General features: G+C 52.9%; 1 protein-coding gene across 25 annotated transcripts in view; it reads right to left on the minus strand.

Moving 5' to 3' along the window:
• Window positions 1-16,032, minus strand: part of HDAC4 (histone deacetylase 4) — a 352,120-nt gene that overhangs the window by 95,659 nt on the left and 240,429 nt on the right. For 23 of the 25 annotated variants that reach the window (XM_074010653.1, XM_045368051.2, XM_045368055.3 and 20 more), the window contains 2 exons: window positions 15,519-15,640; window positions 2,583-2,714 (listed from right to left, as the gene is read on the minus strand). In XM_074010653.1, the coding sequence (XP_073866754.1) occupies window positions 2,583-2,714; window positions 15,519-15,640 (254 nt within the window). The remainder of the gene's footprint in view (window positions 1-2,582; window positions 2,715-15,518; window positions 15,641-16,032) is intronic. The other 2 variants (XM_065526369.2, XM_074010662.1) reach the window with 1 other exon arrangement.

The raw sequence follows: 16,032 nt of genomic DNA on the forward strand, positions 1-16,032 counted from the left end.
AGAGCTCTGCTGGCTCAGGGTGGCTTGTGCTGATCTCCCAGCCCCTAGGTCCCTCGGCATGGGCTCTCTCTATGCCACAGCTCAGCAATGATCACGCCCTGCCACGCATGGCTCCTGGGTGAGCTCAGCACTGAACACGCCCTGTCACGTATGACTCCTAGGTGAGCTCAGCACTGAACACGCCCTGTCACACATGACTCCTGGTTGAGTTCAGCACTGATCACATCCTGTCACACTACTCCTGGTTGAGCTCAGCACTGATCACGCCCTGTCACTCATGACTCCTGGTTGAGTTCAGCACTGATCACGCCCAGTCACGCGTGGCTCCTGGGTGAGCTCAGCACTGAACACGCCCTGTCACTCATGACTCCTGGGTGAGCTCAGCAGTGATCATGCCCTGTCACGCATGACTCCTGGGTGAGCTCAGCACTGATCACGCCCTGTCACTCATGACTCCTGGGTGAGCTCAGCACTGAACACGCCCTGTCACGCATGACTCCTGGGTGAGCTCAGCAGTGATCAGGCCCTGTCACTCATGACTCCTGGGTGAGCTCAGCAGTGATCAGGCCCTGTCACTCATGACTCCTGGGTGAGCTCAGCACTGAACACGCCCTGTCACTCATGACTCCTGGGTGAGCTCAGCAGTGATCACGCCCTGTCACTCATGACTCCTGGGTGAGCTCAGCAGTGATCAGGCCCTGTCACTCATGACTCCTGGGTGAGCTCAGCACTGAACACGCCCTGTCACTCATGACTCCTGGGTGAGCTCAGCAGTGATCACGCCCTGTCACGCATGACTCCTGGGTGAGCTCAGCACTGATCACGCCCTGTCACTCATGACTCCTGGTTGAGTTCAGCACTGATCACGCCCTGTCACGCGTGGCTCCTGGGTGAGCTCAGCACTGAACACGCCCTGTCACGCATGACTCCTGGGTGAGCTCAGCAGTGATCGGGCCCTGTCACGCGTGGCTCCTGGGTGAGCTCAGCAGTGATCACGCCCTGTCACGCATGACTCCTGGGTGAGCTCAGCAGTGATCAGGCCCTGTCACTCACGGCTCCTGGACGGTCTCACGTGTGATGTGCTGCTTGCTCAAATTAGATCACAAGCTCCTTCCAAGCAAGGACTCTGTCTCACTATTTTTGTGCCAAGCCCAGTGCTGACTCAAAACCAGTTCTCGGCAGTCACTGGGTGACGACAGGAACAGCAGCTTTAACACTCAGAAGCAGCTTGCGGAAGACTCTGCCTCACCCACTGCACGCTCAAAACAAAAACAAAATGCGACGGTTCACGGGTCCATCAGAGCCGGCCAAGCAAGGCACTGCCCACGGAAAAAAGGCTGCATTGGAGTTTGCAAGCTTTTAACTCACATGATTCCTCATTTGAACTAAATCTTCCCCAGTCAGTTAGACATAGTGAAACTTTAGATTATAACATTTCTTGATGGCTGTAGACAAGGTCTGTGTGTACTACAATGGCCAGAGGAAAGAAACCTACATCAGAAATGACAAATATGGAGTTCCCCCTGGGCATGAAGGTGTCAGATACTTTTTAATAGAAATCCACAAATATCCAGACCCAGACCCTTAGACTGGGGCTAAGAGCTCCTGAAGTAGACAGGGGACAGGGCACGAGAAACAGGCAGGGCCCTGTGTTTAGCAGGGAGGTCTGGCTCTCAGCTCACTGCAGAAGCAGAGTCCATGTGCAATGCCAACGTTCACACGCACAGGGCATGGCACCAGGAGCCCCCTCCCAGCCTTCCCTAGGCCAACAGCCTACTCAATGGAACTATGCCTTTCACAGACCAGCTACCATGAGCCTCGGCCTTCAAATGGAACGCTTTCTGTTGTGCAAACATGTCCACTGCCTCACCTCTATCCAGGCTGTCCCCAAGCAGCCCCTTTATCCTGGTGCTGTGATTTCAGGAGCAGTGGGTGAGGGGGTGTCCCCTGGTGGTGGTTGGGGGTGGGTGGTGCTCTGGATGGGGATATGCCCTCGAGAGGGACGGCTGAGCCTTCAGGATGGGGCTCTGCCCAGTCTTGTCCTTCCGCGTGTCCACCACTAGGTGGGGCCAACCGCGACACGTCACTAGGGCCAAGCTGGAGCAACTTCACTCCTTGCTTCCCCCTCCTGCTCGGCTGATGGGTGCTCCGGTGTGGGAAGACATTAAAATGTCCCGGTGGTTCAGACACTGCTCAGGGACAGCGGAGAGCAGGGCAGGGAACACGATTCAGCACTACTAGGATGGCATTGGTTAAGATCCACCTTCAGAGAAGCCTCAACTCAAGCTCCTGAACGGATCTCCCGCAGTGCCAAGCTGGGGCACCCTCGTGGACCTGAGCCCAACTAGAACCAGCTCTGAGTCACTAACGCCGAGAGCGGGGCCTGGCTTAGACACGCTAGAGTCATCAAGCCTGGTCCCCTGGGCCTGGCACTTCCAGTGTCATGGGAACAGGACCACACTGGGGGTTGACAGCATCAGGCAGACACGTGAGTTTTCACAGGCTCTCGAGAGAAACCGCCTAGGGCAGGAAGGCCTGGTAGAGAGGGCAGTGGGGCAGGTGTACCTGCTCAGCTGACATACCTGTGACATCCAACGGACGCTTTTTTAGAGCAGTGACCACTGGCCCGTCTTTCCTGCGTAGCAGAGGGCTGCTCCGTCTTTCGGCCACTTTCTGCTTTAGCCTGGACCGTAATTTCAGATTCGGTTCAGAAGCTGCACGGAAAGGAGATGTCATTACAGCCAGGCAGATACCACTGGGCTCAAGGTTATCCTGTTGGTGGTTTTTTAAAAATATGCACTCTGGGGAATACATATTCGCTCAACACTGCCATGTTGCTGCAGGGGACAGCGACGGGAACTCACGAAGCAGGGGATTCTAACCCCATTCATCAGTCCCAAATAATGAATAAAATGTATCTGGTGCTTTGGATAAATTTCTGTGACCACAGCATTATGCAAGCGCTGGCAGTATCTTCACAGAATCAGGCCATGACCGCGGTTTCCAGCAGATGGGAAACAGGACTGACAAGCTGATTCTCTGGGCGTGGCAGGGGGTTGCTGAGGTGTGAAGTCACTTAATGGCGATGTCTCGTAACTAATGCTCTTCTAGATAATACACCCCTATCTTTATAGCTGTGTTGCTCTAAAATCAGAGAAAGACCGACAAACAGGGATGTGACACCGGGCCCAGGGATGTGAGGATGGTGTCTATGTTGCACACTTTTTGCTCACCTGTGCATCGCCCCAGCCATGTCATTGAGGCCTCCAGAGCGTGAGGCCGCTATCCCTACTCCCACCTGGTGAGGCTCAGCAAAGCCCATCCCAGCACCTGTGCCAGCTTCACCTCTCATCTGACCACAGGGTGAAGGTACTGGGCGTGGGTGGGTTTCTGTGAACACCTCTGCCTCTGCGGACAGAGCCATTTGCGAATCTGCATCTTCCAGCCCATGGTGGTTCCCAAGTCATCTGCATCTGGAACCCAAACCTCTGGGGCAGGGCCTGCCTTGGGAAGCACCAGGGATCTAAAGGCAGCAACCGGAGGCAAAGAAATCCCCAAACCCACCCGGGAGAGGTTATTGGCTTTCAGAGTCCAGAACAGCGCCAAGAATGCTGCCGTGGAGACGTGTGTCACACAAGCCTTTGAGTTCTGAGGTTTTACTTGGCTACTTGCAAGGTTCTACCACTTGCAGATTTGCAAATTGGGAGATTTTACCTCTTTTTAAAGAATCAGCACTCCTGCTGTTCTTAACCTTTCTGGAACAGGAAGTGCACTGCTTCCAGAGCAACCAGGAACGAGAGGGAGTTTCTCCTGGAAGCAGGACTGATGTGGCTGGGCGACGGGGACCCGGCCCCATGTGACTTCACTCTTTGGGACACGCGGGCAGCCCAGGACCTTCCCACTCTGGAAAAGGCTTTGAGTCAGGGACAGTTTTTCTGCAGGTCTTAGAAGGATGTGGGGGAAGCAAGCTCCCTAAAACAGGCTTCCCAGAGAAACCAGAGGCGCTGTGAGCAGGTGCCAGACTCTGAGCCTCAGCCTGCTCTGCAGGGAGCGGGGCCTCTGTGCTGTGGCTCGCAGGACCTAGATGACGACAGACGATGGGTTCAGCCACAAGCCGGCCTCTCCATGGGTTACTGACCAGGGCACGCTCCTGTGCCTAACACAACCGACTGAGGCAAACGTAGATTCACATGCTCCACTTCTATTTCCACGCTGGGTTTCTTGCCATTATTCGAAAAACAAAACACAACAAAAAAAGCCAAGCCAAAACACCCAGCTGATGACTAGGCAAGAAAACAGCACCTCCTCTCCCACCATCACATCTCCCCTGAAACCCACATGGGCTCTGCAGGGATTCCCCGGGCCAGGGACAGGAGCCGCTGATGGTGGGCAGGAGCCACTTCTGAAAGGCAGGGGCTGTGTGTGCCCACAGAAGGGCACAGGGTCCCCGGCCCTGTGTCAAAGGCCTTCCTTGGTGGCTGCCCTGCCACGTGGAGTGGGACATGTGGCATCGGGAGGCAGGCATGACGTGGTCACTCCAGGCCACCATGGACTGGCTGGGCTACTGCATCCCAGTGCACGGCCTCCCCCAGGCCCTGTGGGGTCACCACGCTGCTCCCAGGTCATCAGTCGGGCGGCAGATCCTCCGCAGCCCTGCCGGGCACTCCAGACTCCTTGTGCAAGAGACTCTCGAGGACAGCCCCGTGGTGGCTGCCTCGCCCTACCCCTCCCCTCCCCTCCCCTTCCTCAGGCCTCTGCTCCACACCCCTCCCAAGGCTGCCCTGATCTCCCACAACCCCACTGCCCCCATCACAGCCCCACTGCCCTGTTTTCCTCCCAGCTGCCTTCTCAGCACCTGGAATTCTTCTGTCCCCTCATCTGTTTATCCTCTGCCTCCCAGCCTACACACCTGCCTGGCCTCCCTGATTCTAGCTGACTGCACGTCCCTGGTTGGCTCTGCCTGCAGGGTGGCTGCAGCTGACCAGGAAGCTCCAGGACACCACGCCAGCACTGCCAAGGGCAGCATGGCGTGAGGCTGGGGCCCTTCACTCGTCCCTGCCCCGTGGGCTATTCAGCACTCTGACTTGCCCCCAGAACCTATCAGACAAGCAGGGCTTCGGATGCAGGGCTGGGGGAGGGGACTGAGCAGCAGCACGTGGACCAGGAGAGAAGGCAGACGCTGGAGCCTGCCCAGGGCACATGAAGTGGCCTTTCTGGGGAGAACAGAGAAGGCCTAGGGGGCAGAAGGCAGCGGGGGGAGCTGCACACCACGAGGACCAGCTCGCTGCCTGCTTTCAGGGTGGCCAGCCTTCCTGCTTCCTGCCCTCCCTCATTACTTCCAGGCCGGGCGTCTCACAGATTGACTTAAGACATAGTGACCTACAATTTCAGTCCTTCAAATGCATGTGTCTTAAAGTTTGCACAATGCCTGTAACTCCAATACTTCTGCCAAAGGCAGCCAAAGTGGAAGATGCAGGTAAGCCGGTACCTGGTGACGGTGAGGGTGGAGGCTGCACGTGCACCGGCTCAGGGCAGCAGCCCCTTCACCACCCTCGTGGGCCTTCCACTCATTCCAGGCACGATGTGGCCAGGCAGAGGAACTGCAGGAACTGGATCCCACCCCTAAGAGGGCTGCAGGTACACTGACAGAACCAAAGTATCAGGCCAGAGGCCTCGTGGAAAAGTCGTTCCCACCAAGGATGGGTGAGGGCAGGAAGGATGCCAACTGTACTTCCAAATGCACTGTCTGCTCCTTAGGGAACGGGGAACAGGTGAGATTGTTTCTCCTGAAGCCAATCAAGTAAATGACTAATTAAGGCGGCACAATATTCTAATCACAACCTTAAAATTCAACACAGTGCCCAATGCCTAGCAGGTGCCTTCATCCTTCTGCCAGAAGCAATTCTGATGGAGACACAGGCTCGCTCCTCCCAACTTAAACATCCTGAGAGTCAGCTGCAGGTGAAGCGGCTCTCAGAGCCGGAATGCTTTAACTGTTTAGCGGCCGGGTTTACAGAGGGGCTATGCGTGCATGTGGCACGAGTGTGGAGGGCGGTATCTTTGTGGGCCTGATGCAATGTCCAGCAGCCAGCGAGGAAAGAACCCATTGATTTAGCAGCAGAGAATGCACAGAACGTCGCCGTGGGACAGGGCGTGCAGGCAGAGCTGCAGAGAGGAGGTAACTGCTTCCAGCTGCTCTGCCTTGAAATCCTAAAGTGACACCAAAGGAAGTATTAAAGAGGATAAACACAAGAGGACAAAAACGCAAGTGCAGAAGGAAGGGGCTGGAGAAAAACTTGAGAATTGTCAGAAGGGGGAATAAAAGGATAAAAAGATGAAAAATGGGAGTGCAAAGATCCTACAACAAATTGCTGAAAACGCCAGGAGAGGAGAGAATCAGCTGGGTGGAGAGAATCATGAGCAGAAACTCCAGACCTACTTCTCCAGCTGAAGAGGAGCTGGACACGGAGGCCAAGAATCCCCCACCTGCGGGATCCCAAACTGCTTCAGAGCTCTGGGGACAAAGGCTCGGCCTTGAGAACAGTTTTGTACTCGGCAACAGCCACACCGAGGGCAAGACGATGACCTGAAAACCCTGCAGGAAATGACTTCCATCCCCAACCAACTGATCAACCAAGGGTGTAACAGGATAACGATATTTACCAGTAACGAGGACTCCAAAAACACATGCTCCATGTACGACTTCTCCAGGAGCCACTGGAAGACGTGCATGACCAAGATGGCAGAGGAAAGCAAGCACAAAGGAGGCCGCAGAAAGGAGGCCACGGGGCCCGGGAGAGGAGGCGGGGGCCAGGCCGGGAGAGCAGACCATTCAGACACACCGGGCAGTGGGGCCAGACGCACCAGGCGGCCTGCTGTGTGGAGGAGTCTCCTAGGTATGCTGAAATGTGGGCCTGAATAACAGGCAGGTGTGAAACTAAGCAAATGAAAAAAAAGATCAACTTCCGGACAAATTTCTACAAGGTGAATGCAGCCCAGGTGGACTCTGGTTCTGCTGTGAACGTGACACAAGCTGTAATAACGCAGGCTGGACAGGCAGTCAGGGACGGCCGTTCTCCCGTCATGAACATCATGGGGGTCTATGTGAATGTACATTTATTTACTTTGGTAAAAATAAAAAGATAATTCTGGCCGGGCTTGGTGGCTCACGCCTGTAATCCTAGCACTTTGGGAGGCTGAGGCGGGCAGAGGTCAGGAGTTCGAGACCAGCCTGACCAACATGGTGAAACCCCATCTCTACTAAAAATACAAAACTTAACCAGGTGTGGTGGTGGCACCTGTAGTCCCAGCTACTCGGGAGGCTGAAGCGGGAGAATCGCTTGAACCTAGGAGGCAGAGGTTGTCCAGCCTGGGCAACAGAGTGATGTTCCGTTTCAAAAAATAAAATAAATAAAATAAATAAAAAGATAATTCTAAGAAGACAAATGCCAGACTGGAATCTAACTTCTATAATACATGAAAACACAGGATTGAAAACAACATATAAACAGTACTTACAGGGGAACAAGAAAAGACAACGCCTGATAGAAAAACAGGTAAACGAACTGCCACTAAACGACATCCATTCAGCATGGATGGAGCTGTCTCGTGTGCCCTGCATGGTTCCAGATGCTGGGCACAGGGTGGCTCTGAAGACAGGGCCTGCTCGGGGCGGCCCCGCCGCTCAGCTCCGGGGCACCAGCCACCCTCGACCTTGAAGCACGTTGCTCACGTGATCCTGGGGAGGGCGAAGCACACAGGCATGCCCGCCCTTGACTGATGGTGACGGCACTGCTCAGTCAAACACCAACAGGCTCGCCATCTTCGTCACCGGCCAAATCGGTAGAATGAACTGCAGCACTATCCTGTCCTGCTCGTGGAGAGGGTGCGGACAATGGACTCTCCGGCTGCTGGCGAGGGGGTATCATTTGCTCAGTGTTTTAGGATATACATACTCTCTGAACCAGGAGTTCCATTTTCAGAACGTTTCCTACAGAAATACTAGTACAGTGAGGAAAGGTGCTCAAAGTTGCTGGCAAAATGGTAACTAGAAAACAGTCCACCTTACATCTATATCTTAGACTACTTGAGAGCAAGGCATTGAGCTTCATATGTAGAAATGAAATAATGGCCACAATATAGTATTAATTAAAAATAAAGGTAGAGGAGAAAATGCAAAACGGGTATTTTTGTTAATAAGACAACTCAGATACACACAGAAACAAAGATACACACACAGACACACAGAAACACAGATACACAGACATACAGATACACACAGAAACAGATACACACACAGGTACATAGAAACACAGATACACACACAGACACAGATACACAGAAACACACACACACACATACACAGAAATACAGATACACACCCCTCAGAAACACAGACACACACAGATACACACCCCTCACACAGAAACACAGACATATACACTGATACACACACAGCTACATACACAGATATACACACAGATACACAGAAACACAAGATACACACACAGAAACGCACACACACAGATATACAGAAACACAGATACACACCAAACACACAGAAACACAGACACACACAGATGCACACCCCTCACACAGAAACACACACACACAGATACATACACAGATATACACACAGATACACAGAAACACAGATACCCACAGAAACAGATACACAGAAACACAGATATATATACACACACACAGAAACACAGACACATACACAGATACAGATACACAGAAATACACACACACACAGAAACACAGACATACACAGATACACAGAAACACAGATACACACCCCACACAGAAACACAGATACACACAGAGAAACAGACACACAGACACACAGAAACAGAGATACAGAAATACAGATACACACACAGATATACACACATACACACAGATACACAGAAACACAGATACACACCCCACACACAAACACAGACACACACACTGAAACACAGATACACACCCTACACATGGGCAGAGAAAGATATCTGGACAGATACATATCAAACGAATAACAGCAGCTATCTCTGGGAAGTATGATTCAGAGTATGCGGACTGAATTTGTTTTAATTTATTACACGCATGCATTACTTCTGTGGTTCTTTTAAAGAAAGTACCGTGTGTGATGCGTGCAGGTGGCGTGCTTTCCTCCACACTCTTTCTTCCTCAATCCTCTAAATGAAAATATTTCATTTGCTGTCAGTCTCAGTGTAGTTTTACCATTGAACAGCAGAAAAAAATATGTATTTGAAAACGATTAGTTCAAGAGCTCCTGGAGTACTTTCCACATTAGGAAGAGTTCAGGCTTGACGGATGTCAAAGTTGGAAGGATGGGGCACAGAGCGCTTGGTGGCCCACTGTTCCTGACACAGAAACTGCCTAATATTTAACCAAACTCACCATTCCTCTAACTTTTTTTGGAAAGGCACAACAAAGCCTATTTCAGAACCTTCGGAACACACTCATGCTCACTTTTTAAGAACATGAAATTGATGGAGGACCCAGCCCGGCACAAGAGCCCCTGAATCTCTGTGGGAGGCTGCCTACCTGGTAGCAGGAAGCTTGGCTGAGTTGGCTCTGGCGGGCATTACACACATTAACCCTCTTCCTGTCTGCTCAAAGGTAGCTCGAGGAACAAGAGATTCCACCAGCCACCGCCTGAGCGGCAGCTGAAGGGATACTCACCACGCTGCGCCTCCTGAGGTATATACCACACCTTTACACACAGCAGCAGGGAGTCTCACCACGCTGCACCTCCTGAGGTATATACCACACCTTTACACACAGCAGCAGGGAGTCTCACCACGCCGCGCCTCCTGAGGTATATACCACACCTTTACACACAGCAGCAGGGAGTCTCACCACGCCGCGCCTCCTGAGGTATATACCACACCTTTACACATAGCAGCAGGGAGTCTCACCATGCTGTGCCTCCTGAGGTATATACCACACCTTTACACACAGCACTGAGAAGTCTCACCACACCACACCTCCTGAAGTATATACCACACCTTTACACACAGCAGCAAGAAGTGTGGGCACTGCCCATTTCTGCCTGGTCCCACCCCTCTCTCCAGCAGTTTCTGCAAACTGCATTAGAACAAGAGACAGCAAGCTGGTCAGAGGCTCTGCATGAAACAAAGAGCCCCTTCCCAAACTCAGGGATGTTTGTCAGGGTGGAAAACGCACTCTGGTCCTATTTCACAGTACCCTGAGCCTACTCTACACATGGATAAGAACAAAGTACCTGTAACTTTATTCAGGTCACTAGCACACAGGAGAAAGCCATGAGCAGCCTATTGATGAGCTGTAGGGCTTGACTGATGAAAGAGCCATGAAGTCATGAAGGGGACGCCCACCGCCCCACCTTGTAGACCGGTGGACACAACAGTAGGTCGTCTCATCTGCCCAGGACACAGCGTTGTGGGCGCCAGCCTGGCCACAGGCCCTGTGCTCTTCCTCACCAAGCAGGCCAGCTTCCCCCAGAAAAAGGAGGAAAATGCACCCTTATCTGCACATCTAAGCAACGGATGGATGTTTCCCATGGGCAGCCGTGACCTCGAGCGACTGGTTTCAGAAGGCCCCGGGTGAGGAGGGCAGAGCTACACGAACACTCTCCAAGGCTGACCACGGAGGCAAGTGCAGGGGGAGCCCAGGACCTTTGGCTGACTGCCCAGATCCATGGTCCATACAGGGGTCATCAGAACTCTGTCCCTAGGACCAGCCCAGCCACCTCCCAATTCACACCCAACTGCGGACACCAACCCCACCAGGCAGGCTAGCGAATGCCGGAACAAGGCTGAGGTCACCAACGTCTCACTGAACGTGAGCTCTGGCGTTTTGCTTCCTTAAAAGAGCCAGGATGATCCACGGCAGTGCCACAGCCCAGGCCAGCAGCCGGGTCCTGACACGTGCTGGGGAGAGTGTTTGCTGCTAGGACCATGTGCCCAGGGACATATGAGGATGCTGGACAAGGCGTTCTGTGGAGTGCACGGTTTTCAGTGCTCAGGTCCAAGAAGCTGCTGACAAATGGGAAAGAACTGTGCTGGCTGGACAACAGTTAGTTGTTTTGGCCTTGTTTCATCTATCAGAAGTCACATGAGGGGAAAATTTAAGAGTCTTTATAAAAAATACACGATGACTAATATCTTTAAGACGATGAAGATGTTACTGGGGAAAAATAAGATCCTTCAACATCATCCAAATGACAAAACGCTGCTTGCTTGTAAAAGTGGAAAAGCCTCCATTCCTCAGTGTGAACATGGACTCGAAGGCTCTGCTTAATGCAGTTTCTGGTGAAGCCGTCTAACACCCACACAGTGCAGGAAAGATCCAGCATCCTATGTCCGTGACAGTGATCCACACAGTTCTGTCTCTTACGACTACATTTAAAAATACACATTTGGTAGCTTCACGAGTCTGCAGAAACCCAAAGTCAGGGTGACCCTTGAGGCTGCACAGACATGGGAAGGGACCAGGCACCACCTCACCCTGGGCCGAAATCTGGCAGGAGGTGAAGAGCTCTGAAGTGGAGACACCCCTGCTGCCAATCTTCCAGGAAAGGGGCGGGGCCTCTGGCAGGAAGAGCTGGACCTGAGGCCCTGGGTAGAGGGGTCTGACTCTCGAGCCCAGCCTAGTTCTGAGCTCCTGGGAGATGGCACTCAGGTGAAGGCAAGCCAGGAACGAGGAGATGAGCCCTGAAAAGCCAACAGAGCAAGATGGGCCCTTCTGGCCAGATTTTTGGTATAAATCTTGGTGTTCCCATCCTTGTGGTCCTTCTCTAAGTGGAGGAAGTGGCTCCTGCTGGCTTCTACCTGAACTTGGGTATGGAGGGAAGGAGGTGGGGGGGGATGCTGGGTCCGGAAGTTACCAGTCATTGGATGGAGAAAAAAATCAAAATCACCCTAACAGTGTAGAGAAACAAGAGCAGAAACCACCCTGATCTGGTCCTACTCGAAAGACTTTGCAAATATTAATTCATTCACGTCTCATGACAGCCCCAGGAGAGAAGCAAATTAAAGGTACATTTCACAGATGATGAAACTGAGGCACAGAGAGGTTCAAGAGCTCCCCTAAGTCTCAAGGTGGTGAGTGAAGGAGCTGGGCAGAAACTCAGGCACCTGGTCCTGCCCACAGGCACAGGCGACGTGAATGCCCGGAATATGCCCAAGCTCAGAATAGGAGTCACTGCATTGCTTTCACCAGGGAGGTTAGACATTTGAGCTGGTACAGATGTGACCTGTCAGCAGAGCCAGCAAAGGACATGCAAAAAATGCATGGGGTGATGACAAAATTCACAAGACAGGGGCAAAGCTTTTCACATGCTCACAGGTCATACAATAGCCCTTTAGAGATGGAGAAGTGGGCAAACTGTGTGCCAGGTCAGTATAAGGTAATGTAAAGTCAAAATCATGTAATTATTTAAGTGTACATCACAATTATTAAAGATTATCATTTCAATTCATTCAAGGAACTTCGTAACTAAAATGTAATGACGTGTTTCATATTACCAATTACTGCAGAAAAGCACAGATGTAAATCACTTAGAATGAGTGACGTCACGTGTTTGAAAGTAGACAGATATGTCAAGGGTAATACAGGGTGTGTAACTACACACTATTCTCTTAAGTGGTTTAAACATTTTCTCTGAAATCTTTATGTTATTAATATTATGAATGTGGTAGTGATGTCTTTTTAAAAAACTGATAATGCAATCAAATCTTAATTAAGTTCTTCTGGAGCACTATGTATTCTAGATAACATTTCCCAAAGTGTGAGAAGAGAATTTTCTCTTCCGTTCTCAAGGAAGCGGGGAGTTGGAGGGTGGTGCTATCACAAGGTTAGAAGCACAGTAGACGGTGTGGGAGACTGCTTCCAATCATCCCCAGAGAAACACAAGGCAGCACAGGAAGCCAACGGCCACGGAAACTGCGAGAGATGGCGGGGGCCCTGCCTATGGGAGAAAGGCCTCTGGTGGCGAACAGCAGGGCAGGGCCGTGACAGGGTGCCATCCCCCATGCTGCTAGCCTTCCTTGCTACGAAGTATTCATGCCGGGTTCTGTTTCTTAGAACAGGAGGCTGGTCCCCAGGTAGTGCTGATGTTTGGGATGGGGGAGGAGCCAGTGCAAACAGCTCCTAGGGCTCCCCCATCCCTGCTGCTCTACTACGAGCTGGGGTGTGGAGGTGCTGGGGAACTGCTCTGGGGTCCTTGGTGGGAAGGCACCAGATGGGGCATTTCTGGGAAAGCACGTCCCCACGTGAGGCCGACTTGCTCGGCTTGGCGGCCAAGCTCTCGCCGGATGCTCCCTCCTGGGTCTGTGGCTCTGGAGTCAGTGCCACAGCCATCACTCCCAGGACAAGAGGAGGCACTCGGGCTGGGTGCATACCACAGCCGTGAGGATGTGGGTGTGGGGAGACCCACTGTGCTGAGGGGGAATTGGAGGCCAGGGGAACGGAGGGCATTTGCTTCAGGGCACACAGAACCATCACGTGAGTGCGCACAGATCCAACCCACAGTGCTTGACGGCAGCACCTCCGGGTTCCCGCCCTCCGCCCTCGGCGTCGCTCCAGTTCCCGGCACGGGGTTCTTCCAGGCAGGCACGTTCCTCGCCTCCCCATTCCCCGGTCTCTCTCCCAGCACAGGGCCCACCACTCACTGTGGACTTTGGTTTTGTTGATGGAATTTGATTAATAATAGCATCGGTCCCCAGAAAGGGAGCCTGGAGGGCGATCTGCGAGAGTCGGCTCAGATTCTCTCCTGATATTACTGGGCACATCTTTCTGGAAAAAATACGGATCTCTAAATCGGTTCCTTCTGTCGAGCTTTAGGGCGCTCTCCAGGTGAAATCCAGGACCATTGTCAGTAGAAGCATCAGTAAGAACCACAGGCTCACACCCATGAAACTCAAAGAAGCAGCAGCTCTAGGTTCACTTTTCCCAAGAAAGGCTTATGGCCCAAATGGAAATGCACCCATGTTTGCAGGATTCTTGTACCTCTGACTTGGAGAGAACATGGCCATCCTGAGGTGGCCTTCTCCAGCAGGGTCTCCACCATCCCAATACAGCCCCTCCACTGAGGTCATGGCTGGCCTGTTATGGCCCACTCCTCCAGGGACATGGCCAGCCCAATTTGACCCCCTCCACCCGGATCATGGCCGGCCTGATATGACCCACTCCACCTGGAACACAGCTGGCCTGATACGGCCCACGGCTCCAGGGACACCACCGTCTAAATACACCCTAACAGAGCCCACTCCACTGGGAACATGGCTGGCCCGATACGGCCCACTCCACCTGGGACATGGCCAACCTGATATAACTCACTCCTCTAGGGTCACAGCTGGCCCAATACAGCCCACTGCACCTGGGACGTGGCTGGCCCGATATGGCCTACTCCCCTAGGGTCACAGCTGGCCTGATACGACCCACTGCTCCACGGATGTGGCTGGCCTGATACGGCCCCCAGCAGCCCCTCGCAAAGCCTCACTGCTCCAGTGAAGAAGCCCTTGTGTGACTGAGTGCATTGTTTCCGCCCAGAACTGGCTAAAACCTTTCGATAACACAGAATCTGTTTAGCAAGAAAAAGTGGTGCCCCTAGGATTTCATCTCCAAGAGCCGCCCCCTGGGGAGGATGCCTTGGGATTTCCTACACTGCCTTGCAGTTTGTGGGATCCACTGGCCATACCTGGGATGAGGCACTGCCCGCCCTCAGCGCCTGCTGCGGCTCCTGCCCTCACCACTTCTCTGGGCAGAGCCTCTGGAAGGCACTCCCCGGCCTCTGCTCTTCTTGCTACCCCAGCCCATTGCCCACAGCCACCTTAACCATTATCTAAAGCCACTGCCTGCTTCCTCCGTGGCCCCTGAGAAAGCCCCAGAGGGTCCATCCTGACTTATCAGACACTGCTGCAGCCGCCTCTCCCTGCTTCGAAGATGGTCCAGGCACCTGCTTGTGCCTAAATGTCCTTCTCCCTCTGGCTTAGGACAGAACAGTGGCACGTAACTCTGAGCCCAGCTGGGATATCCCCTGCAGGACACAGTGAATTTCTTTCTCGTAAAGATTCTCTTCCCACTCTGGGGCCCTGGAAGGCCCTGCTGCCCGGGCACTGCCCAGAGCCATCCCTGAAGGCCACAGGCTCACCTGCTTTCAGATGGCACGTGGCCCACCAGCGGGAACTGCTTCACCCCGTGAGCACTGTGGGGATGCCCCTCAGCGTGGCAAAGTCTAACACACCACCGAAAGAAGACTAAACTGAATGTGCTTTCAAAGTGAGTTTGAGTCCTCAGCAGTGGTGTACATGTGTGAGGTTCATTTCTTTAGGAATAAATAATAAGGAAATGCTTAGGGACATCTTTTCAAAATGATGCTCTAATGAAAGGAGCAAATATTTAAAAATCTGCAGGTGATTCCTTCTCTAAGTGGAAGACAGCAGTGGGCCCTGCGTGGCTTGTGGCGTGGAAGGTGCCTCTGCAGGAGGCCTCCCGGCCCACAGCATGCCTGGGACACTGACCTGTTTTCCTAAGAGGGAAGTCATCTTTGGCGTCGTACATTCCCAGGACTGGGTGGTTATAGGAGGTCGACACTCCGCTCTGGGGTGGAGAACTCTGGTCAAGGGAACTGTGCTGCGTTTTCCTGGAGAGAAGGCAAAGACAGACGGTTTAGTTTGCCCAGGGCACTGCCCCAGGCTGCAGCCAAGAAGCCACAAACAGGATGATCTTTCCCTTGAAACCTCAGCCCCATCTCAACAGACGCACCTCTTCCCTAGGGCTAAGCTGAAGTTAAAAGGAAATAAACAAGATGCTAAACAAGCAAGTAAACATCCAATGCCCACATCCTCCTCTGTGGGACCGGCAGTGCTCGGGGCTGGGATGGGCAGCACCTCTGGCGGTTTTCCTGGTGGCCGTTCTCCACCTGGCCCTGTCCTCTTAGATGGCTCCAGCCCGGTCTGTTCTCTACCAGGGACACCACTGGCCACTCAGAGAGCCTGTCCCTGGTGGGGAGGGGCAGAGGAAGACAGTAGGCTG

This window comes from Macaca fascicularis, chromosome 12, assembly GCF_037993035.2.
Source record: "Macaca fascicularis isolate 582-1 chromosome 12, T2T-MFA8v1.1".
NCBI classification, from domain to species: domain Eukaryota; kingdom Metazoa; phylum Chordata; class Mammalia; order Primates; family Cercopithecidae; genus Macaca; species Macaca fascicularis.